The 24,634-nt window shown below is 40.8% G+C and overlaps 2 protein-coding genes and 1 long non-coding RNA gene across 3 annotated transcripts; 1 reads left to right on the plus strand and 2 right to left on the minus strand.

Moving 5' to 3' along the window:
- Positions 1 to 41: 41 nt before the first annotated feature.
- Positions 42 to 24,621, plus strand: LOC308402859 (uncharacterized protein; the record flags this gene model as incomplete). Its single annotated transcript, XM_080891969.1, has 6 exons — positions 42 to 153; positions 22,797 to 22,934; positions 23,574 to 23,744; positions 23,823 to 23,927; positions 24,010 to 24,243; positions 24,347 to 24,621. The coding sequence occupies exons 3-6, from the start codon at positions 23,609 to 23,611 to the stop codon at positions 24,619 to 24,621; spliced, it is 750 nt and encodes a 249-aa protein (XP_080748095.1). The 5' UTR covers positions 42 to 153; positions 22,797 to 22,934; positions 23,574 to 23,608.
- On the minus strand, positions 3,755 to 11,400 carry cxxc1b (CXXC finger protein 1b). Its single transcript, XM_080891958.1, has 14 exons — positions 11,255 to 11,400; positions 9,801 to 9,916; positions 7,468 to 7,568; positions 7,215 to 7,351; positions 6,876 to 7,031; positions 6,568 to 6,714; positions 6,260 to 6,367; positions 5,989 to 6,167; positions 5,667 to 5,874; positions 5,464 to 5,574; positions 5,333 to 5,382; positions 5,148 to 5,244; positions 4,879 to 5,031; positions 3,755 to 4,533 (listed from the first exon to the last, which is right to left on the minus strand). The coding sequence occupies exons 1-14, from the start codon at positions 11,255 to 11,257 to the stop codon at positions 4,387 to 4,389; spliced, it is 1,713 nt and encodes a 570-aa protein (XP_080748084.1). The 5' UTR covers positions 11,258 to 11,400; the 3' UTR covers positions 3,755 to 4,386.
- Positions 13,396 to 17,074, minus strand: LOC308402864. The gene is made up of 2 exons (XR_013972820.1): positions 15,464 to 17,074; positions 13,396 to 14,463 (listed from the first exon to the last, which is right to left on the minus strand). It is a non-coding gene; the product is annotated as an uncharacterized lncRNA (long non-coding RNA).
- Positions 24,622 to 24,634: the final 13 nt, after the last annotated feature.

Below are 24,634 nucleotides of genomic sequence, written 5' to 3' on the forward strand. Positions count from 1 at the left end.
AGGTGTTCTGTGGTGTCTCCCCTTTGTGTGTGTGTGTATAAATAAGGTGCGGGACAAAACGCGCTAATGAGTACATCGTTATTTCACGCGCGTGTATGTGTTCACTGCCAACAGCAAGACAAAAGCAACTAACTGGCACCGCTCCGTCTTCTCGTAAGTGAACATAGTTTTTATGCTTATATTTGCTTTTTTATATATAACTTTAAAAATTCTCACCTAAAAATACCTTCGTATTTAAGAAACACTGGTTTCATTTTTTTTAATTCAATTTGTAACACCTAAGTGAAAAATGTACCCCATATAAGTGCCAAATCACCGCAAAGCAGTTTAACCTAGCTCTGCTGTAGACTGCATCATGCTGTAATACTACCTACCACTTTTTAACATTTGTTCACCGTTATTAATTAAACTGTACCTTAGTTCAACTATGGCTTGTGGGAGGGGGCGGGATTAAATAGACAACTGAACAAAAGACGGAAGGGAGGGAAGCCTCTCATCCCGAAAGTGTCATCTTCGTAGCCATCCCTTTAACAGTGCTGCGTTAGAGACCGATCTGAAATCAGATTTTAAAAACCATTAAAATATTAAATATGAGATTAGATTGTGACGTCTTTTTGAGGCACTACATAATCTCGGTGTTTTCAGGGAATTTACAAGAGCACATCTTAAAAATCATTAGTTAATTATTGTATGACAATATTGTATTTCTTTCTATCCTTAACTTTATTTATGGGATATTTTATTGTCTGCTTTATTCATTTTTAACTTTTATCATTGTTCTTTTATAAAGTAGTTTGGTCAATCACGTATTTTTTAAAGTGCTCTATAAATAGAGCTCAAAAGTGCTCTATTTATAGAGCACTTTTGAGCAAGAATACCTCAGTAGGCTGGCTTTTATTAATGCATTTATTCAAGACAACGATACTTACAGCATATATGTTTTGGGTGATTTTAATGCTGATCTCACAGACAGCAGTTCTCAGTTTGCTAAACACTTAACTCACTTTTGTCAAGTTAATAATCTTATCTTGTCTACCAAAGTGTTACTGCCTGCAGATAGCTATACATAAGTGAAGCCTGGCATAGTACATCATGGCTGGACCACTGTATCTGTACAGCTGATGGACATGCAGCTTTAGCAAACATGACTATTAGGTATGAGGTAACTGTGTCAGATCATATACCTTTTGGTTTTACTGTGAATGTGGAACAAATGCCAGCAACAACTGGAAATAATATTGCTAATATTGCTACCAGTGTAAAATTAGACTGGTCAGCATGTAGTGAAGATGATTTCTTAGCTTATCATAGTAATACCGATATACATCTGAACAACATTTCTTTGCCCAAAGAAGCTATTTTGTGCAAAGATGTCAACTGTAAGAATGCTGTGCATAAACATTTACTCTGCTCCATGTATGATGATATAGTGACTGCTCTGTATAAAAGTGGTACACTGCTTGATAAACAATATAAGCATAAGAAACCTAACATCAGACCTGGCTGGAAAGAACATGTATCCATGTACCATGATGAAGCTCGCATAGCTTATAAATGTTGGGCCATGGCTGGAAGACCTAAACAAGGCCCAGAATTTGAACAGAAAAAATGTGCGAATGCCAGATATAAGTATGCTGTTCGCTTTATAACTAAAAATGAGCAAATGCTGAGAGCAGATTCTTTGTCCAGGAAAATGCTGTGTAATAATATGGCAGATTTTTGGAAAGAGGTGAAAGCTCTTAATAACTGTAAACCATCTCTACCATCAACTGTTGAAGGTGTTTCTGGGGCAGATAACATTGCAGCATTATGGAGACAGCATTACAGTGCGTTGTTTAACTGTATAAAAAGTGAACCATATGAGGACAATTTTGACATGAGTAATGACACAATAAGTGTAAGGACACATGAAGTATTTGAAGCCATTCATAGGTTGTCTGATAATAAATCCTCTGGTTTGGATCACATCACTGCAGAACATTTAAAACATGCTAGTTTAAGGCTAGCTCCTCTTTTAGCACTCTGTTTCACTGGGTTTATGATTCATGGCATATTACCAGACTCAATGCTGTGTATTTTACTGGTACCAGTTATGAAGGACAAAGCTGCAAAAGTGAGCTGCTTGGATAATTACAGGCCAATTGCACTAGCCAGTATTTTATCTAAGGTGTTAGAAAGAATCTTGTTTGATAGAGTTAGTGTGTTCATCTCTTCTCTGGATAATCAGTTTGGCTTCAAAGCAAAGCACGGCACTGACATGTGCATATATGCACTCAAGGAAATAGTCAGTTTGTATAGGGCTAAAAATTCATCTGTCCTCATGTGTTTCATTGATGCCTCTAAGGCTTTTGATCGAGTGAACCACAGAAAACTTTTTGATAAAATGAAGAGACGGGGAGTTCCTCAGTACATCGTGAGGATTCTCTCTTACTGGTACGCTCATCAGAACATGCAGGTTAAATGGGGAAGCAGTATTTCTGCCCCCTTTGGTGTCAGCAATGGTGTTACACAGGGTGGGATTTTGTCTCCAATTTTATTTAATTTGTATGTTGATGATTTGTCCATACAGCTGAGAGCCTGTAACACTGGGTGTATATTAGGTAAAACATTGATAAATCATCTTATGTATGCAGATGACCTGGTTGTTTTTAGTCCAAGCAGTGCTGGGTTACAGGATCTTCTTAATATCTGTACTGAATATGGTGTGCAATATGACATTGAGTACAATGCTGCTAAAAGTGCTGTTTTGATATGTAGAACCAAGCAGGATAAACAGCTAAATTTCCCTTTGTTTAAACTGGCACAAAAAACTCTTGAAGTTCATAAAAAGGTGAAATACCTCGGTCACTTTATTACTGAACAAATGAATGATGATGATGACATATACAGACAACGATGTAAGCTCTATGTGCAGGCAAATACTATTGCACGCAAATTCAGCTTTTGTTCACTTCCAGTTAAAGTGGCTTTGTTTAAAGCGTATTGCACACCGCTATATACTGCCCCCTTGTGGTTATCCTACAAACAATGTAGCATGCAGAAGCTGCATGTTGCATATAATGATGCGATGAGAATCCTTTGCATGATACCTAGAAGTGGTAGTGCCAGCCAGATGTTTGTAGCTGTGGGTGTTTGGACTTTTAAAGCACTTTTAAGAAAGCTAATGTTCAATTTTAGAGAACGACTGGATGGTTCGAGTAACAGTATAATTTTAGCACTTACAGATCCGACACTGAGTGGTTCCCGTTACTCACCCAGTCTCAGAAAGCACTGGTTAAAGTGTTTGATGTTTTAGATACTTATTTATATACATATATATATTTAATGGTTTATACCTTGTGTTGGGGGGGGGGGGGGGGGGGGGGGGGGTTGTGTGTGTGTGTGTTTTGTTTTTATGGACATGAAGTCTGCCAATAAAGATTGAATTGAATTGAAATAAAGTTGGATTGGATTTCAACATCTTCTGGCCTGAAGTAGGATTTCAGAAGGAAAACCTAAATGCAAAAACTTTGTAAAAGGAATTGTGCTATGCACACAACCACAAAAAAATAGGGTATTTCCTTAAAAGAAATACACAACATAAAATGTGTACAATTACAAAAATGGTGCTTGTTTTTGTTCAGTGTGAAAAAGTTGGCACACGTAAAAAACTGAGGTGAGTCGTTAGTGTGAGTACTCTTCTTAAAGGACACGATCTGCATTGCAGTACCCTGAGTTTCAGTTCCCAATGCAGTCTTTCTGCAGCTTTTATTTTCCTCTCATTATATCCATTTATTTATGTATGTGTGTGTTACTTCACACTACATAAACATTCTCAGTGAAGCTACATTAATATAATTATATCATTCTTATAAACCTTGATAGTCACATTCATAAAGTATGGAAATGAAGGAACAAGTAACACATAACTCTTACACACACACCTCATACACAACAGGTTTCAGGTGTTTATTGCGGGTAAACATAAAAAGAAAAGAAAAAAAAAGAGCAGTTTTCAATCAGCAGTACTTCATCTACTACTATCAGGAAAATATATATTATCATACACACATTTTTAAAATAATTATCTAGTTAGAAAATCAGCCTCCATAAAATTGGTTGTTAATGTTTATACCCCTTACTTCTCAAAACTCGTGTTATGTAAAGTACGGGTGCACCAACATGTTAATTCCAGCTGTTCTGCCTGGCAAATGACACATTTACTGATTGCGGTGGATGATGTTTTTGTTTAAAATTTAAAGAAAAAGAAAGCGTGAAGATTTCTTTGTTTCCCTGAAACACATTATGGAATCAAATGTAAAAAAAAAAACACAAGAAGTCATAAATTTCACAATCGGTGCATCACAAACATACAGTGATCCACAGATCCAACAGTAGCAGAGCTGACTACCTATCCTTGTTGCTACGGAGATCGGTCGTCAACGGGTCGTGCTGAATAGTTTGGTGCAACATCAGAGCGAGGAGACCAGCTCTGTTGGTCATAGCAGTCCTGACATTACGTTCCTGTTCAAAGAGCTCGTCCAGCTTGTACCACTGTGTGGGGGGGGAAGGAAAAGAAACAGACCAGTGTGGAAGAGCCAGTGTTAGTTATTTAAAATGACAAAGTCACAAAGAGATTTCCGTCTCATCCCGGGATTGAGCTGCTCTGCCTACTTTAAATCCTTTAATTTGCACAGGTGAATGTAAAGGCGACCCCCCACCCATTTCTACTACTCAGCCGATACAAATCTGCTGTAACCAGACCGTTTTTGGTCCACTACCTGCATTCCCCAGAAAGCTGCCCAACATCTCACCTGATCTGACACATGACTTTCTTTGACTTTGTTTGAACTGTGCAAGCTTTCCAAACTACCGCATCAATCGTGAAGTTGGACTCACCACCCTGACGCGCTCCAAGTCCACCTCGGCTCTCCTGAGCTTTTCCCAGTTGTAATGTTTGTTGCACTTTCTTTTGGAGACTCTGCAATATTCTCCTGTCGGCTCAAACACATTCTTCACTAGAGGGCACCCACACACCTCATCCACAGGCACCTGTGGACCGATCAAAAGAAAGACAGATTAAAGTCTCCACATTGACTACACTTTATGCTTAGTGGCTTCCCGCTGCCACTTCTTTGCTTTTACACCAAGAAAGCTGTTTTTCTGACCTTTGGATCTCTAGAATGCTCTGGACACAAAACCTGAAGCCTCTTGCAATATGTCTTGCTTTGTGGATTGTACACGTCACAGAAGAGCCTGGTTGCGCTGCAAGAAAAAACAAACATCATCTTAGTAAATCATCCAACTACAGAAACATTCAAAAAACCTAAAGGCAGCAATGAACTTCACTAACCCTTCTATCCTTGTAGGGTACATTGACCCGAAGGAAGTCTGGCTCTCATACTGTTAAATAATCAGAAAAATAAGTGTTTAGGAAAAGAATGAGCTTGCAGCAGTATCAAGAGAAATGAAAGAAATGATCACCTTTGCATAGCATCTCTCCATATGTCTGAGTGCCACTTTTGGATTGATCGGGTGACTGCAAGACACGCAGAAGATCTGCAGATCTGTGTCCTCGCTGTCGCCTTCATTTACCTGCAAACAGGAACCAAACCAAATCTAGGTGTTCCTTCTGTTCTTCATCTCCAGGTTCAAATAAACAATCAATGCCTGAGACGTGCGCTCACCTCCTCGTCCTGCTGAACCGCCTGCTGCTTCGCTTTGGCGATGATGCCCTCCAGTTCGTGGAAGCGTCGCTCCATCTCGGTGAGGCGGAGCCGGGCGTTCTGCTGTTCCCGGCGTATCCGCTCCAGCTGCTTCTTACCGTGTTCCTCGGCAATGCAGGGGCTCTGCTGCCACTGCTGGATACGCTGAGGGAGGATCTCATAGATCCGGCTGACAAGAACAAAGATTTTAAAACTTTAAAAAAGTGAAGTAAAGATGTCAAAGAAAATTCCAAACGCTTTTCCAGTAAGTTGAGACAAAACAAAAGCAAAAAGAAAGTCTTACTTGGCGGCCAACTTCATGCCGCAGTCCTCAGAGCAGTATTTGGAGTTGGGTCTTGCTCCCGCCACACAGTTCGGTCCCAGGCACTGACGCTGACCTCCGCTATCTCGCAAATCCCCCCTCTCACTGTGCCTGCTTCGGTCTTTGTGCTTCTGCTTCTGCTTGTGGCGACGTGACTCCTTCTGAATGTTTTTTTTCCAAAAACAGATGTTACCATTTTAACACGCGGCAGCTCTTAAAATATCATCATTTTCTATGAGAAAACCAGCCTTACTTTCTTCTCAAACTTCTTTTCTCGTCTCTTGACATGCTTCACCTTTATAGCTTTCTTACGCATGACAGGACTGAAGGGCACCTCGTCTTCGTCCTCACTGGCCCACGCCTGCATAAGAGGAGTGATTGAGTGAGTGCATGTAAAAGTGAGTTTTTTCTTCTCACTGTCGCCAAGTGCTCGCTCATATGGGGCTAACTGTTGGAGTTTTCTCTTTAATATTTACTATTGTTGTGATTTGGCACTATATAAATACAATGGAGTTGAACTGAATTGAACATGCAACAGCGTAATGTGAATCGTTCTCCTACCATGCTGTCGTCCAGTCCTGCCGTCTTGTACTGCTGGTAGAGTTCTGCCTCGCTGTCGTAGTCCTCAGAGTACCGCCTCCGTCTGTGGTGGGAATTGTCCCTCCTTTCTCTCAGAGAGAATTCCTCATCCTTCACACGCAGCATTTTCTGAACACAAGATTTATAGGAATTTAGAAAAACAAACAAACAAAAAACAACCTTTTGATTTACACCCTAGTTTTGATGTCCCTTGCACGTTAATGTGTAACTACTATACTATTACACTCTATGAGGCACTGTTAACACATTATGGAGCTAAAGGGACTTACCCTGGCTCGCACTTCACATTGCCTGAACCTGCACTTCTGTCTGATTTTGTTGGGGCCTCCAAACTTCTTCATGTCCTTGCAGAAATCACACTGAGCACAGTCTTCAGTCCTCCTGCAAGGCTCACATTCCCCGCACATCCTCACTGAACGCTTTACCTGGGGGAAATTAACAAGAGGCAATAAGAGCCAGGACATCCTGGAAAACAAAAAATGAAATCCAAAGCAAAAAATGTACAGACTTTACTAAATTACATAAGACTATGAGGAAGATCAGCCAACCCCAGCCATGCATGTAGCGAATCCACCTCTGCTTATAATGACCACAATAATACAACTTACTTTGGATCCACGCCGCCTTTCACTTCTATAGTCTGGAGTACTTGGAGTGCTGTACTGTCTTTCACCTCTGTCAGAGTCGGGTTCCTTGTCACGATTTTTCTTTGATCTGTATTTTACTTCCAACAAGGGGTTTTCTTCTGGTGATCACAAATACAAGGAAGAGGGATCTTGTTCATTTCCAGGCAAATAAAGAACCAGAGTGAATTTTATTTTATTTAAAAAAGCAAAAAATAAATAAATAAATTATCATCACCTCTGCATCTCATGCAGTACCATTCCTGGATTGCCTTCGCTATTTTCTCAGTGATGTTAATGCAGTGGCCATGGAACCACTCATTACAGTTGTCACAGCCACTGTCGCCGAGAAACAAATGCATTTAATGAACAAGCATTTAATGTATGAAATACTTCTTCTGTGCCATATTAAACATGACAATACGGGTATAAATTTTGAGGTGACATAAAAATGTCATATCATGTATGAGACCAAGACAAATTTAGATCTAAAAAGACAATGTTCAAGATAGCAACACACACACAAAAAACATAAGAAAACTTTTTCCAATAAAAGTGGGAACAACAAACATGTTTTCACCGCATAAGAGCGAAAAGAACCCACATCACGTACAACAAGGCTATGGAGGAGGAGATACTAGCAGCTGGTGGTGTGTGGCCCAGATGTAAAGAATTGACTCCCCCCAGGCCTCACTCGCACACTCACTAGTTTTGTACCGTCTGTCAGGAACAGGAAACAGTGGTTGGAAATTACCGTTGGTGTTACATGAGGGAAAAGAAAGGCTTTAAGCATCTGGGTAAAAACTAGAGATGGATCGATCCGATATTACGTATCGGTCCGATACTGACCTAAATCATTGGATTGGATATCGGAGAGAAATAAAAAATGTAACCCGATCCATTAAATATCACAAAAGCATCTAACAAAACTTGCGACATGGCGTGACCCACCTCTTGACCATAGCACGTCGGAGGAGTGCTAAGGTCGGAGGAGCGGCTGTGGTGTGCGAGACCTGTCGGTGGTCTGGTTGAGCATTTGGAGCCGCTATGAGCACCCAAAGCGGCATTTCATCTCCGAGAAAGTTATCCCAGAGAAGTAAAGCAAGTGTGTAAGTTAATTTCTGAAAGTTTGTAAAGAATTCCCACGTTAAGCTTCACAACCGATATATGGAGCGACCGCCTCTTCTTCTCTCCTCCTCCCTCTCCTGTTGTTACTTGAAATCATAAAACTGATCAATGATAGGCTGATCGGCTTTTCTGTTGCAAACTCCTGCAAACATCCCAGCCCTGACATCACTTCAGGGTTTCCGTAGTGTAGTGGTTGTCATGTTCACCTCACAGTCGAAAGGTCCCCGGTCCGTAACCGGGCGGAAACATGGGTCTTTGGGGCAGGGATAGCTCAGTAGGTAAAGTGTTGGCCCTGTGATCGGAAGGTCAGGGGTTCAATTCCCCTCAGCGGCTATGGTACCGTCCCTACACACTGCTCAATAGCAGCCCGTTGCTTCACTGAGTGAGGAATTTCCCCACGGGGGAACAACCAAAGTTTTCATCTGATGTAAAATGTATAGAAATACATTATTGTATCTAGAAACTATTATTCTAATAGTTAGTAGGCTTGTCCTTTTTTCTTTGGGAAAGTACCATCTGTGCAGTCTGCAATTCTGTTGAAGAAAGATGTCAAATCTATTTAATTATTGTGGAAATATAATTGACGTCTGTGCATTTGTTTTACACATGCATTAAATTAAAGTCGATTACATTGATTAAGCATTATGAGATGGAGGGTGGGAGGGTGGTTCCCTGTTTTTTGCTGCGAGTTGGCAACCCTATTAGTTAGGGGAAATATTAAACAACCTAAGTACTCTTTAAAATACCAGAATAGGGAGGATGGTGTAGGTTTAAGTTTATTAGAATGATCAGTATTGCTGAACTATGAAATATGGGTGCAGTGGATTTTTTGCATACAGGTATAACAGAATAGCTTTAGTTTTCTTTTTTAAAACTTGAGTATGAGTTTTATTGATTATAAAACACACTATATCAGATTCATTTCGGTATCGGCAGATATCCAAATTTATTATATTGGTATCGGTCATTAAAAAGTGGTATCGTGCAATCTCTAGTAAAAACTGGACCCATGATGAAACACTACAACAAGTAAAAAATATTCTTCATTTTTAATATATGACAATACTGTGCAGACTGCTGATGAGTTACACTGCCTTGGCTACTTTTGTGCTTACATTTGATCTATGCTGGGTCACTACTTTTGCACTATAATGCTGCTGCTGACACCTTGGTTCACACTGACAACTAGAAAAAAGCTGATAGGAAAAGAAGGATGGAAAATGCCTGGAATTTAGTTACACTTGCAAATACTGCTGCCTCCAAACTGCAAGCATCAATAAAATGTTACAGTATTGTTTTCTAGATCTGTGCATATATCCTTATTGGTAGTTTTCTCGAAATAGAAGATCTTCATTTAAAAAAAAACAAACTCTGATAACATTGCTGAAGCTAGCGCCCACCCCTACTGCACGTACTGCAAATATAAAACTGATATATACTTACATCATGAAGCAGTTGATGTCTGGTTTCCGACAAATACAGTAAAGAGGTGCGTTCTCCCCCTCCATACCAGTGTTCTCAGGCACTGGTACATGGTCAGTGTCAGACACTTCACTGTCCTACAACATACCACATAGGACCACATTAGAAATGACATGAATGTAGACATGCTAATTATACCTGGCTAAATGGATGCAGTAACAAAATGTTACTAACTACTCTAGTTATTAGTTTCCAGATGTGTGCAGTTGCTCCAGTCTTACTGACAGTATACTGTTTCAAACACCAGTGCCAACATTTTATTTTTTAAATCTTAGTATGATTCTGCACCAAGACTTGTGGCCTGTTGCTCGGTAACTTATTGTCTGACTACATTAACTACAGTTCATAAACATCATTCATTTTCTCCTACTTATTTTATTCAGGTTGTATTTCAGCTGTCATAGGGCAAAAGTACACCCTGGACAGGTCGCCAGTCTGTTGGAGGGTTATTAGAGAGACTCAGACAACCACTCACACCAACAGCAACTAACCTAACCCCGCGCATGTCTTTGGAGTTCAACACCAGTCTGGCCGAATCACAGATAAGCAGGGTGTCTGTGCTGCAGAGCACAGCTGTGTCAGAGACTCTCGACATCAATGTAGCGTTAAGGATGCGGAGCGATGGGTGCACTAACACAATGTAAATATTAAAGTTCTCGCCATTGTCAATATGCTGTTGCGCTCTTGTTCGTATTATTGCAACCATATCTCGAGTCTAGCTTACCCTAAAAGTTTGGAGAGAATTGGTCTGTTAAGAAACGCGATCGATTGTTTGGGACTGCTCTAGCCATCACGTCGCATAAACAACTCTACTTCCGGTGGGAAAACTAATTAAGGGTAAAGTCGCACTAATAACACCTACCACTCACGTTCATAAGCATACACTATGATCACTTCCACGCAGTAACGTTGTAATAAATATAATCCCCGGTAAAGTCAGTTAGCGAACACTACTGGCATGTAATGCCAATGGCGACCATTTCACAAACTGTAGAAAATGCTCAAAATGTTGTCGGCACCAAAAGTGAAGGGCTGACAGTTGTGTTTATATACGAACCGTAAGCGCTAATGTTGGTTAGCATCAGCTAAAGCGAGGAAGTTTGACACTTGCAGAGGCAGTGAACGCAGAGAGAGCTTAAAAACGCATTGTGGGGTTTTTTTTTGTTTAGTCTTTGCTTCGTTGCGTTGATTTGGGATTTGATTTTTTTTTTTTTTTTTTTGCATTAAGACGTTGCACACAAAATTACAGATATAACGGTGACTTAGCTGCTCGTTGGATAAACCCATGGACCTTAGAAAAGATCAAAATTACTCGGATGTAAGCACCCGTGTATAACACAATAGGCAAAATTACGCTTGCTAACCTTTCCACATCACAGGCTTCACATTAAATAAACATTTTTTCAAATACTCACCATGATCTGAGACCGTTTAAATATTTTGTTACTCTGCAAATATGGCAGTATGAAGCTAAACCTTTAGCTTGACGGCTAAAGCAATGCTAAGATTTACACGGAAACGATCAGCGGACATCGTCAAAGTACTATTGGTCTACATTCTTCTTCTATGGTAGCAGACTGGGCAGAGTAACAGCCAACTTTAAACTGCGCCATCTGTTGGCACCAATTACAGTAGAAAACATTATTGCGACAACACGTTTTTTGGGGAAAATAACAGAGATTGAAACTTTATTGATAATTTGTCCAAGTTGAAAAATGCCCTCCTCCAAAAATATCACGTGACAACCTCATTGCCTTACAGAATTATGACGTCACACACGTAGAATCTTACCACCATTCTTTCCTTTGATCCGTTGACCCTTAAAACCTATAAATAGGGGTGAAGAGCAACGACTTTTAGTCCGTTTCTCGCAGCCTTGATGTGTGCAGCATTGAACCGTTCGCCAGAAAAGCCTTTTGAAATATTTGGATCCTTTGCAGTTGTAACTGTATCCAGACCCAACATGTCTCAAACAAATCCAAAGGGACAAGAAGTTGACCCATACGCTCTTCCCTGGGATGAGCCACTAGACTCTTCCCTTTCCTCTCTTCCTTGGTGTGACCAAGTGGAACTAGAGGAAAAGCGTTTGGAAGAAATGGAGGATGAAGCGCTCAGAAACGCAGAGAAGATTAAGTTCTTGATGGAGGAAAATGAGCGAAAGAGCGCTGAACTAAAAAAGTTGTCATACCAGCTTCAAGAAAAGGAAGCTATTATTGAGGGGAAACAACAGGATCTCCATGACATGGACAAAAAGAACCAGGAGCTCCAAGGAAAGCTTGATGAAGCCCTGCAACAAAATAAAAAACTTGTCCAAGAGAAGAAACAAGATGGCATGAAGAAGAGAGGGCTGCACAGCAATCTCCAAGAAATGGAGCTAATGTACAGTGTAGACAAAAAAAGGCTTGATCGCACACTGCAAGAAAATGAAAAGCTTCTCAAAGAGAAAAGGCAAAAGGAGTTAAAAGAGAAAGAAATGCATTCCAAGCTTCAGAGCATCAAGCAACACATTGAAAGCTTGCAAGGAAAGCTTGATCAAGCTCTGCGACAAAATAGAAAACTCCTCCAAGAGAAGATGCAAGACAGCACGAAGAAGAGAGGGCTGCACTCCAAGCTCCGAGACATGGAGCTAATGTACAGTGTAGACAAAAAAAGGCTTGATCGCACAGAGCAAGCAAATGAGAAGCTTCTCCAAGAGAAAAGGGAACAAGAAATCAAACAAAAAGAAATGGATTCCAATCTGCAGAGCATCAAGCAACAAAATGAAAGCTTGCAAGGAAAGCTTGATGAAGCTCTGCGACAAAATAAAGAAATCCTTCAAGAGAAAGAGCAGCTGGACAGAAAGCAGGGAGACATGGAGTGCCAACTCCAGCTCATGGAGGGAAACAACAGGATGCTGCAGGTAAAGTTCGAAGAGACACTGCACAAATATCAAGACCTGCTTCAAGAGAGAGAACAGCTGGTCAGTAAGCAGAGAGAAGAAAAACTTCTTCTCCAGGAGTTTGAGAAACAGGAGGCAACATCTAAAGTGCTGAAAGAAAGGTTGGAAGAAAAACAAGCTGAAATAGAAGAAGTGGAGAAAAAATGCAACAAGCTGCAGAAGCAAAACACAGAAACAATCGAGGAGCTGAAAATCCTCATCCTCGAGAAAAAGGTGCTCGTGGAAGAGCAGCTGAAGAAAAAGAAAAAACGCTTCTGCTTCTTCTGGAGGAGGAACACTCCTTCTTTCAGTACTGCCAATGTCACCTCTTCCTCTCCCACCTCTGTTCCAGCTTAATCCCCCCCCCCCTTAACTACTAACACCTCTCCCATCTCCCTCCCGTTTTTTCACAATCACCCCCCAACCAGTCCCGACAGTTGACTGCCCCCTCTAGAGCCTGGTTCTGTCATAGGTTTCTTCCTTTAAAGGGAGTTTTTCCTATCCACTGTCGCCTAGTGCTTGCTCAGAGGGGATTGTTGGGGTTTTCTCTCCTCTCTCCCTTTACTTTCCATCCCACCCACCCACCCCCACCTTTTCTTTTTTCTTAATAATTGAACAATAAAAACAATTGGTCACTAATTAAATGTGTCAAATCAATGTCTTTATTCAAGAATACAAGAAATGGGTAATAGCTGCATGTGTGTTTGTGTGTGTGCATAATATGCATACTTTACGTGTTGGATCCAAATCCCACAAGGAATTAAATAAAACAAGAAGACAAACAAAAACAAATATTTCTCTCCCTTCCCAGGTCAGGAATCAGGATGAGGAAGAAATGAGGTCAGATCAGTGCAGGTTTTTGCACTACTGACATAAAGTTTCTGCTGATTAAAAAAAGTATGTCGATATTTCTGAAATACATTTGCAAACAAATAACTTTGACAACTTGTGTTTTTTCATAAAAGAAAAAAGAAAAATCAGAGAGCAGAGCTGGTAAAACAGCTTAGCTCCGCAGGTTACAGGAGATCAGATGCCAAATACTTTTCATGACAGTCTTCGTTATTGCATAAATCTCCCCTTTTATCATTGATCAGTAAATCACTGCATATACATTCATCTAACCGTTATAATTTCATGAGTAAAGACTCTCAGATGACTGAATGGCGGTTTTAGTAAATGTTGAACTTTATTGTGATTTCTATTTTTAGAATCAATTGCACACATTTTGATTTCGTTTTGCAAGCTGCTGATTTCACACAGATCCACTGCCCAAACGTGCCTTTGAGTTTTTCATCATTTAACAAGAATAGGCTCAGGCAATCATTGTGGAATTAGCCTTTGGGAAGGTCTGGGGACAGGTATGATGGTGGTGGTTTTAAAGCACTGTGGCACAACAGCTTGACTCAGGGAGATGTCAAAGATGCCCGCTAGGACATCAGTCAGCTGGTCAGCATGGGCTCCGAGCACGCGTCCAGGTATATTGTCTGGTCCAGCAGCTTTGTGTGGGTTGACTTTAGTGAGAGTCCTTCTCACACTGGCCGTGGACAGGGACAGCACTTGGTTGTCTGGCAAGGGGGTGGCCCTCTATAGTCCGTCTTGCGTCCCATTTAAACAAGTGCGTGTTCACACTGCCCCTGGATGTCCTGGCCTCTGAGGTTAAGGTGTACGGCTCCTGGTTGTCAACTGACCAATTTATCATGGCAAAGCCTGTGGTGGACAAAAGATAAGAGGCTGATTATAAAAATGATCCATGCACGCCTTATGACCTACAGCATGTACAGTTAACACAGCTAAATGGCTGTGAAATTGTAAAATTACTTTTGAAATAAAGCTATTCAAAGTCAATTAACTGTGACTATAATAATAGCAATGTTAGCCAGCAAACAAAACGTTAGCACTAATTAAAATAAGCTGCTAGGTGATGTTACTGTTTCAAGTTCTCTCATTGTTTGACATGTAGGGCAGATATTTTGGTGACACTGAGATCAGCCAGACACTAAACAGCAGTGTAATATCAACGCTAGATTAGATGTTTTCTAATCCGATAAAATGACATTATTCCTGTTTATAGAAGATGTTTGTCGTCTGTTTGTTTGACTGACAGGAACAGGAAATAGTGGTTGGAAATTACTGTTGGTGTTACATGAGGGTAAAGAAGGGCTTTAAGCACCTGGGTAAAAACTGGACCCATGATGAAACACTACAACAAGTACAACATATTCTTCAGTTTTAATATGTGACCATACTGTGCAGACTGCTGATGAGTTACACGGTTACATTTCATTAATCATTGTTAAACTAAAGTGGTAAGCAGTTACTTTATCCTTTCACTTAAAATTTCCAGGAAAAACACTACCTTGGCTACTTTTGTGCTTACATTTGATCTATGCTGGGTCACTACTTTTGCACTATAATGCTGCTGCTGACACCTTGGTTCACACTGACAACTAGAAAAAAGCTGATAGGAAAAGAAGGATGGAAAATGCCTGGAATTTAGTTACACTTGCAAATACTGCTTCCTCCAAACTGCAAGCATCAATAAAATGTTACAGTATTGTTTTCTAGATCTGTGCATATATCCTTATTGGTAGTTTTCTCAAAATAGAAGCTCTTCATTTAAAAAAAAAAACAAACTCTGATAACATTGCTGAAGCTAGCGCCCACCCCTACTGCACGTACTGCAAATATAAAACTGATATATACTTACATCATGGAGCAGTTGATGTCTGGTTTCCGACAAATACAGTAAAGAGGTGCGTTCTCCCCCTCCATACCAGTGTTCTCAGGCACTGGTACATGGTCAGTGTCAGACACTTCACTGTCCTACAACATACCACATAGGACCACATTAGAAATGACATGTATGTAGACATGCTAATTATACCTGGCTAAATGGATGCAGTAACAAAATGTTACTAACTACTCTAGTTATTAGTTTCCAGATGTGTGCAGTTGCTCCAGTCTTACTGACAGTATACTGTTTCAAACACCAGTGCCAACATTTTATTTTTTAAATCTTAGTATGATTCTGCACCAAGACTTGTGGCCTGTTGCTCGGTAACTTATTGTCTGACTACATTAACTACAGTTCATAAACATCATTCATTTTCTCCTACTTATTTTATTCAGGTTGTATTTCAGCTGTCATAGGGCAAAAGTACACCCTGGACAGGTCGCCAGTCTGTTGGAGGGTTATTAGAGAGACTCAGACAACCACTCACACCAACAGCCAACTAACCTAACCCCGCGCATGTCTTTGGAGTTCAACACCAGTCTGGCCGAATCACAGATAAGCAGGGTGTCTGTGCTGCAGAGCACAGCTGTGTCAGAGACTCTCGACATCAATGTAGCGTTAAGGATGCGGAGCGATGGGTGCACTAACACAATGTAAATATTAAAGTTCTCGCCATTGTCAATATGCTGTTGCGCTCTTGTTCGTATTATTGCAACCATATCTCGAGTCTAGCTTACCCTAAAAGTTTGGAGAGAATTGGTCTGTTAAGAAACGCAATCGATTGTTTGGGACTGCTCTAGCCATCACGTCGCATAAACAACTCTACTTCCGGTGGGAAAACTAATTAAGGGTAAAGTCGCACTAATAACACCTACCACTCACGTTCATAAGCATACACTATGATCACTTCCACGCAGTAACGTTGTAATAAATATAATCCCCGGTAAAGTCAATTAGCGAACACTACTGGCATGTAATGCCAATGGCGACCATTTCACAAACTGTAGAAAATGCTCAAAATGTTGTCGGCACCAAAAGTGAAGGGCTGACAGTTGTGTTTATATACGAACCGTAAGCGCTAATGTTGGTTAGCATCAGCTAAAGCGAGGAAGTTTGACACTTGCAGAGGCAGTGAACGCAGAGAGAGCTTAAAAACGCACTGTGGGTTTTTTTTTGTTTAGTCTTTGCTTCGTTACGTTGATTTGGGATTTGATTTTTTTTTTTTGCATTAAGACGTTGCACACAAAATTACAGATATAACGGTGACTTAGCTGCTCGTTGGATAAACCCATGGACCTTAGAAAAGATCAACACTACTCGGATGTAAGCACCCGTGTATAACACAATAGGCAAAATTACGCTTGCTAACCTTTCCACATCACAGGCTTCACATTAAATAAACATTTTTTTCAAATACTCACCATGATCTGAGACCGTTTAAATATTTTGTTACTCTGCAAATATGGCAGTATGAAGCTAAACCTTTAGCTTGACGGCTAAAGCAATGCTAAGATTTACACGGAAACGATCAGCGGACATCGTCAAAGTACTATTGGTCTACATTCTTCTTCTATGGTAGCAGCCTGGGCAGAGTAACAGCCAACTTTAAACTGCGCCATCTGTTGGCACCAATTACAGTAGAAAACATTATTGCGACAACACGTTTTTTGGGGAAAATAACAGAGATTGAAACTTTATTGATAATTTGTCCAAGTTGAAAAATGCCCTCCTCCAAAAATATCACGTGACAACCTCATTGCCTTACAGAATTATGACGTCACACACGTAGAATCTTACCACCATTCTTTCCTTTGATCCAAAAACCTATAAATAGGGGTGAAGAGCAACGACTTTTAGTCCGTTTCTCGCAGCCTTGATGTGTGCAGCATTGAACCGTTCGCCAGAAAAGCCTTTTGAAATATTTGGATCCTTTGCAGTTGTAACTGTATCCAGACCCAACATGTCTCAAACAAATCCAAAGGGACAAGAAGTTGACCCATACGCTCTTCCCTGGGATGAGCCACTAGACTCTTCCCTTTCCTCTCTTCCCTGGTGTGACCAAGTGGAACTAGAGGAAAAGCGTTTGGAAGAAATGGAGGATGAAGCGCTCAGAAACACAGAGAAGATTAAGTTCTTGATGGAGGAAAATGAGCGAAAGAGCGCTGAACTAAAAAAGTTGTCATACCAGCTTCAAGAAAAGGAAGCTATTATTGAGGAGAAACAACAAGATCTCCATGACATGGACAAAAAGAACCAGGAGCTCCAAGGAAAACTTGATGAAGCCCTGCAACAAAATAAAAAACTTGTCCAAGAGAAGAAACAAGATGGCATGAAGAAGAGAGGGCTGCACAGCAATCTCCAAGAAATGGAGCTAATGTACAGTGTAGACAAAAAAAGGCTTGATCGCACACTGCAAGAAAATGAAAAGCTTCTCAAAGAGAAAAGGCAAAAGGAGTTAAAAGAGAAAGAAATGCATTCCAAGCTTCAGAGCATCAAGCAACACATTGAAAGCTTGCAAGGAAAGCTTGATCAAGCTCTGCGACAAAATAGAAAACTCCTCCAAGAGAAGATGCAAGACAGCACGAAGAAGAGAGGGCTGCACTCCAAGCTCCGAGACATGGAGCTAATGTACAGTGTAGACAAAAAAAGGCTTGATCGCACAGAGCAAGCAAATGAGAAGCTTCTCCAAGAGAAAAGGGAACAAGAAATCAAACAAAAAGAAATGGATTCCAATCTGCAGAGCATCAAGCAACAAAATGAAAGCTTGCAAGGAAAGCTTGATGAAGCTCTGCGACAAAATAAAGAAATCCTTCAAGAGAAAGAGCAGCTGGACAGAAAGCAGGGAGACATGGAGTGCCAACTCCAGCTCATGGAGGGAAACAACAGGATGCTGCAGGTAAAGTTCGAAGAGACACTGCACAAATATCAAGACCTGCTTCAAGAGAGAGAACAGCTGGTCAGTAAGCAGAGAGAAGAAAAACTTCTTCTCCAGGAGTTTGAGAAACAGGAGGCAACATCTAAAGTGCTGAAAGAAAGGTTGGAAGAAAAACAAGCTGAAATAGAAGAAGTGGAGAAAAAATGCAACAAGCTGCAGAAGCAAAACACAGAAACAATCGAGGAGCTGAAAATCCTCATCCTCGAGAAAAAGGTGCTCGTGGAAGAGCAGCTGAAGAAAAAGAAAAAACGCTTCTGCTTCTTCTGGAGGAGGAACACTCCTTCTTTCAGTACTGCCAATGTCACCTCTTCTTCCCCCACCTCTGCTCCAGCTTAATTCCCCCCCCCCCCCTCCCCTTAACTACTAACACCTCTCCCATCTCCCTCCCCTCTTTTCACAATCACCCCCCAACCAGTCCCGACAGTTGACTGCCCCCTCTAGAGCCTGGTTCTGTCATAGGTTTCTTCCTTTAAAGGGAGTTTTTCCTATCCACTGTCGCCTAGTGCTTGCTCAGAGGGGATTGTTGGGGTTTTCTCTCCTCTCTCCCTTTACTTTCCATCCCACCCACCCCCACCTTTTCTTTTTTCTTAATAATTGAACAATAAAAACAATTGGTCACTAATTAAATGTGTCAAATCAATGTCTTTATTCAAGAATACAAGAAATGGGTAATAGCTGCATGTGTGTTTGTGTGTGTGCATAATATGCATACTTTACGTGTTGGATCCAAATCCCACAAGGAATTAAATAAAACAAGAAGACAAACAAAAACAAATATTTCTCTCCCTTCCCAGGTCAGGAATCAGGATGAGGAAGAAATGAGGTCAGATCAGTGCAGGTTTTTGCACTACTGACATAAAGTTTCTGCTGATTAAAAAAAGTATGTCGATATTTCTGAAATACATTTGCAAACAAATAACTTTGACAACTTGTGTTTTTTCATAAAAGAAAAAAGAAAAATCAGAGAGCAGAGCTGGTAAAACAGCTTAGCTCCGCAGGTTACAGGAGATCAGATGCCAAATACTTTTCATGACAGTCTTCGTTATTGCATAAATCTCCCCTTTTATCATTGATCAGTAAATCACTGCATATACATTCATCTAACCATTATAATTTCATGAGTAAAGACTCTCAGATGACTGAATGGCGGTTTTAGTAAATGTTGAACTTTATTGTGATTTCTATTTTTAGAATCAATTGCACACATTTTGATTTCGTTTTGCAAGCTGCTGATTTCACACAGATCCACTGCCCAAACGTGCCTTTGAGTTTTTCATCATTTAACAAGAATAGGCTCAGGCAATCATTGTGGAATTAGGCTTAGCATATGTGACAGTACATGGCACAAAATAAACAAGAGGTTTCAATGTATCTAAATTTTTGTTGACTATAATGAAAATATATACTCTTTAGTATATATTAACCACTGGATGCAAAGTAATATATACAAAGGAAAACTTTCTGAATCACATTTAGTTTTACATTTCAGATCACCATAATAGGATAACCACAATCCACAAATCATTCTATGTTTGAGTAGTTTACAGAACCAGTAGTTAGTAACTACTGGTTCTGCTAACTACTAGTTAGCAGCCGCAAGTCTGCTGCTTCAATTCAAGCATTGTAAGCATTCCTTTATACACAGCATTTCAGTCAGGTTGAGGTCTGGGCTTCCATGCTGCAGATTTCCTGCTGTACTTGGGGTCATTATCCTTGTGCATGGCCTAATTTAGGAGAAGCTTTAGCTGTCAGACAAACGGCCTCACATTTGAGTCTAGAAAACTTTGTCATGCAGAGGAGTTTGTCACCTTGCAGCTGACAATCTCCTGTGGCTGCAGAACGAGCTCAAATCATGACTGTTACGTTTCGGTGTTGTCAGTGTTTTGTTTTTGCGTGACTGTCATGTGTTTCCTCTTTTACTTTGAAGGTCTGTTGTTATCTTAGTGTGTTCAGTTTACGTTTCCTTGTCTCGTCAGGTCTAATTTGCCCCAGCTGTGTTTCCCTCCTGTGGTCCATTCCCTGATTGCTCCTTCTATGTATTTAAGCCCTGTGTGTCAGTTGGTCATGGTCGCGATCTCCCCCGTGTTGTAAATAGTTTGGTGTTTTGATGTAAATAAATAGTCTGTTGTAAATAGCTGTGAATGGGTTTGTTAATATTTTCGTTTGAGACACCTTCGTTTTGGGATTTTGGTGGAGAGCTTTAGTTTGTTTCTCGTGTGTTTTTTTTCTTATTTTTATTTTCATACGTTGCACGCCGGTTGCCTAGGCCGGGGTGTAACAATGACCCTTAAACCAGCATGCTTGACAGCTGGTTTGAGCATCCGCTATGTTTTACATACAGGGAGTGCAGAATTATTAGGCAAGTTGTATTTTTGAGGAATAATTTTATTATTGAACAACAACCATGTTCTCAATGAACCCAAAAAACTCATTAATATCAAAGCTGAATGTTTTTGGAAGTAGTTTTTAGTTTCAGCTATTTTAGGGGGATATCTGTGTGTGCAGGTGACTATTACTGTGCATAATTATTAGGCAACTTAACAAAAAACAAATATATACCCATTTCAATTATTTATTTTTACCAGTGAAACCAATATAACATCTCCACATTCACAAATATACATTTCTGACATTCAAAAACAAAACAAACAAATCAGCGACCAATATAGCCACCTTTCTTTGCAAGGACACTCAAAAGCCTGCCATCCATGGATTCTGTCAGTGTTTTGATCTGTTCACCATCAACATTGCGTGCAGCAGCAACCACAGCCTCCCAGACACTGTTCAGAGAGGTGTACTGTTTTCCCTCCTTGTAAATCTCACATTTGATGATGGACCACAGGTTCTCAATGGGGTTCAGATCAGGTGAACAAGGAGGCCATGTCATTAGTTTTTCTTCTTTTATACCCTTTCTTGCCAGCCACGCTGTGGAGTACTTGGACGCGTGTGATGGAGCATTGTCCTGCATGAAAATCATGTTTTTCTTGAAGGATGCAGACTTCTTCCTGTACCACTGCTTGAAGAAGGTGTCTTCCAGAAACTGGCAGTAGGACTGGGAGTTGAGCTTGACTCCATCCTCAACCCGAAAAGGCCCCACAAGCTCATCTTTGATGATACCAGCCCAAACCAGTACTCCACCTCCACCTTGCTGGCGTCTGAGTGGGACTGGAGCTCTCTGCCCTTTACCAATCCAGCCACGGGCCCATCCATCTGGCCCATCAAGACTCACTCTCATTTCATCAGTCCATAAAACCTTAGAAAAACCAGTCTTGAGATATTTCTTGGCCCAGTCTTGACGTTTCAGCTTGTGTGTCTTGTTCAGTGGTGGTCGTCTTTCAGCCTTTCTTACCTTGGCCATGTCTCTGAGTATTGCACACCTTGTGCTTTTGGGCACTCCAGTGATGTTGGAGCTCTGAAATATGGCCAAACTGGTGGCAAGTGGCATCTTGGCAGCTGCACGCTTGACTTTTCTCAGTTCATGGGCAGTTATTTGGCGCCTTGGTTTTTCCACACGCTTCTTGCAACCCTGTTGACTATTTTGAATGAAACGCTTGATTGGTCGATGATCACGCTTCAGAAGCTTTGCAATTTTGAGACTGCTGCATCCCTCTGCAAGATATCTCACTATTTTTGACTTTTCTGAGCCTGTCAAGTCCTTCTTTTGACCCATTTTGCCAAAGGAAAGGACGTTGCCTAATAATTATGCACACCTGATATAGGGTGTTGATGTCATTAGACCACACCCCTTCTTATTACAGAGATGCACATCACCTAATATGCTTAATTGGTAGTAGGCTTTCGAGCCTATACAGCTTGGAGTAAGACAACATGCATGAAGAAGATGATGTGGACAAAATACTCATTTGCCTAATAATTCTGCACTCCCGGTACGTCTGTAGACAGCTCTCCTGACCTCCTCTGCATACGATGATGATGATTTAGACTAAATTTGGAGTCATCACTCCATCAAACCTTTTGCCCCTGACTTTCAGTCCAGTACCTGATTAACTTGGCATACTTCAGCTTCTTTTCCTTGTTTGCATCCCCTAACACAATCCCTGCTAATGATACCATGTCCCAGCAGTCTGTCTTTTCCTATCAAGTGTTAAACTTTGAGTTTTTGTTCTTTCTTTTGAGATATATATGTATTCAGTCATTGGTTGACACACCATTTAGTCACTGATAGGCTGATACAATAATATGGCTTCACGATTTCTTGTTAAGATTTGCTTATTTATAGTAAATGTAGGCACTACAGTAGTATAAAAGTACCACTAATATTAGGTAGGACGTAAAAGGTTATTTACATAAGCAAATATATTACATTTTCGGTGTGTCTCCCCCACTCACCTAACGCAAACACACTCACAGAGAGGGAAAGAGAGAGAGATGGAGAGAGACAGAGAGTGAGAGAGATTGTGCACGACGATGGCAGCAGTTACACCTCCACCACTGAGAGATGTGATTAAGGCTGCGTGTTGGATTGTCCTCTACAAAATGCTGTGAAATGTAAGTATGCCTTGTTTCCTATGAAGCTAATAAGGAGAAATAAACTTGACAGACTTTGTAGATGCTGACATATTTCCAAAGCACAGTGTTCAAGTATTTATGGCTTGTGACTAATAATCTTCAAATGTATTAAATATACCAATCTAAATATGTTACTTTTGACACATTGCTTTTTACTTATTCTCGCGTGCCCTTACCTTACCTTGTAGATTGTCTCTGTCATAAATTTCATCAAAAAGCAGAAATGTGGATAAAATGTTCTGTGTGAAAAATGTCAAAGATGGTAAGCACTACTTCAAGAAATTAATTTTTAATGAGTGCAAACTCAAGATCTCACTTCGTCATATTGCTGTCAGGATATGAGTGTACTAGCTTTCATCTACATTATGAATGTATCTAAAATGGAGATAAATAATAGATTAACTTCCAAAGATGTCCACTCATTACTGACAGCTACAAAACCTCAGCTAGAGACTCTGGCTCTCTGGTAGTGGCACAGAATGATGGCAATGGCTTTTCATTACAGCATTACAAAGTCATCTATTCCAGTTTAAGAGGAGAAATGATCTAAACATAATAATCACCGCTAATCTTTAATTAAATATGTCATTTAAACATTGTTTTCCATATTTTACAAAGACAGAGGCAGATGACATATTCAAGTGATTGCAACGATGGATGACATGCTCAAATCTGCAGATACGACTGAAAAAACGTACAATAGAAATGCTGACAAAGCAGAGCTCCATGATCCACTACCTGCTATCTCAAAGTTGCCCGTTACACGTGATTCCACTGCAGACCTTACAGGTATGCTCACATGAAACAGATAATAATGAAAACACACATGCTTAGTAACCCGATTCCTCCTTGTTTCTGTGCCTCCAGAATCTTTGATTGAAGTCAATAGTTTTTCAGAGCAGATCTCCACTGAGGACACCGAATTATCTTCAGTGGACCTCTCTACGAATGTCTTCCCCCATAGAACAGTAGGTACGGTGACCTGTGAGTTCTTTGTTTGTAATTTTATCCTCTGAAAAAATGTTTTCACAAGAATTTCCTCTGTCTCACACAGAAGCTCCCAAAAAATGTAACATGCAAAATATACCGAAGTCAGGAGTGACCAGAGCAGTATCTATCTGCAGTCCACAATCTGTGGAAAAGGAGCAGCCAAAACCTCGCAGCGCCTTGCTGCCGTCCTCTCTGGAGGCCAGCACAGTCCATGAATTGAACCATCCACCCAAACCAAAGGGCAAGAGCCAAGAAAGCCTTAAAACCACTTCTGCTCACACCGACCCAGGCGCAGAGGGTAAGGACAATAAACTTTAGTGAAATCCTATTTCAACTTATTGTTCCCACATATCTGTTTTCTCTCTGCATCTTTCCTCACTAACCCTTCTCTTCTATGCGAGACCTTTGTGCTGCAATCCTCATGGCCTGCCTCTTCTGCCACCCACTGGACTGCATCCTGTCCACGCTGAGGGGGTTTAACGGGTGCGCCTGGTGGCTGTGCTCGTCCTTCTACGACTGCGAGCCTCTCCTGGGGGTGATGCACCACTGCAACCTCTGCGGGTGTCTGGGTGTTTCTCGCTGCTTCCAGAGCGACTGTCCGCTGTGCGACTTGTGCCTCCAGGCTACAGAATGCCTGGACCTCGCTATGGAAATCTCTCAGATGCTTTACCACTGACGCCCGCTGCCAG

This window comes from Rhamphochromis sp. 'chilingali' (assembly GCF_963969265.1).
Source record: "Rhamphochromis sp. 'chilingali' genome assembly, chromosome: 9".
Taxonomy (NCBI): Eukaryota; Metazoa; Chordata; class Actinopteri; order Cichliformes; family Cichlidae; genus Rhamphochromis; species Rhamphochromis sp. 'chilingali'.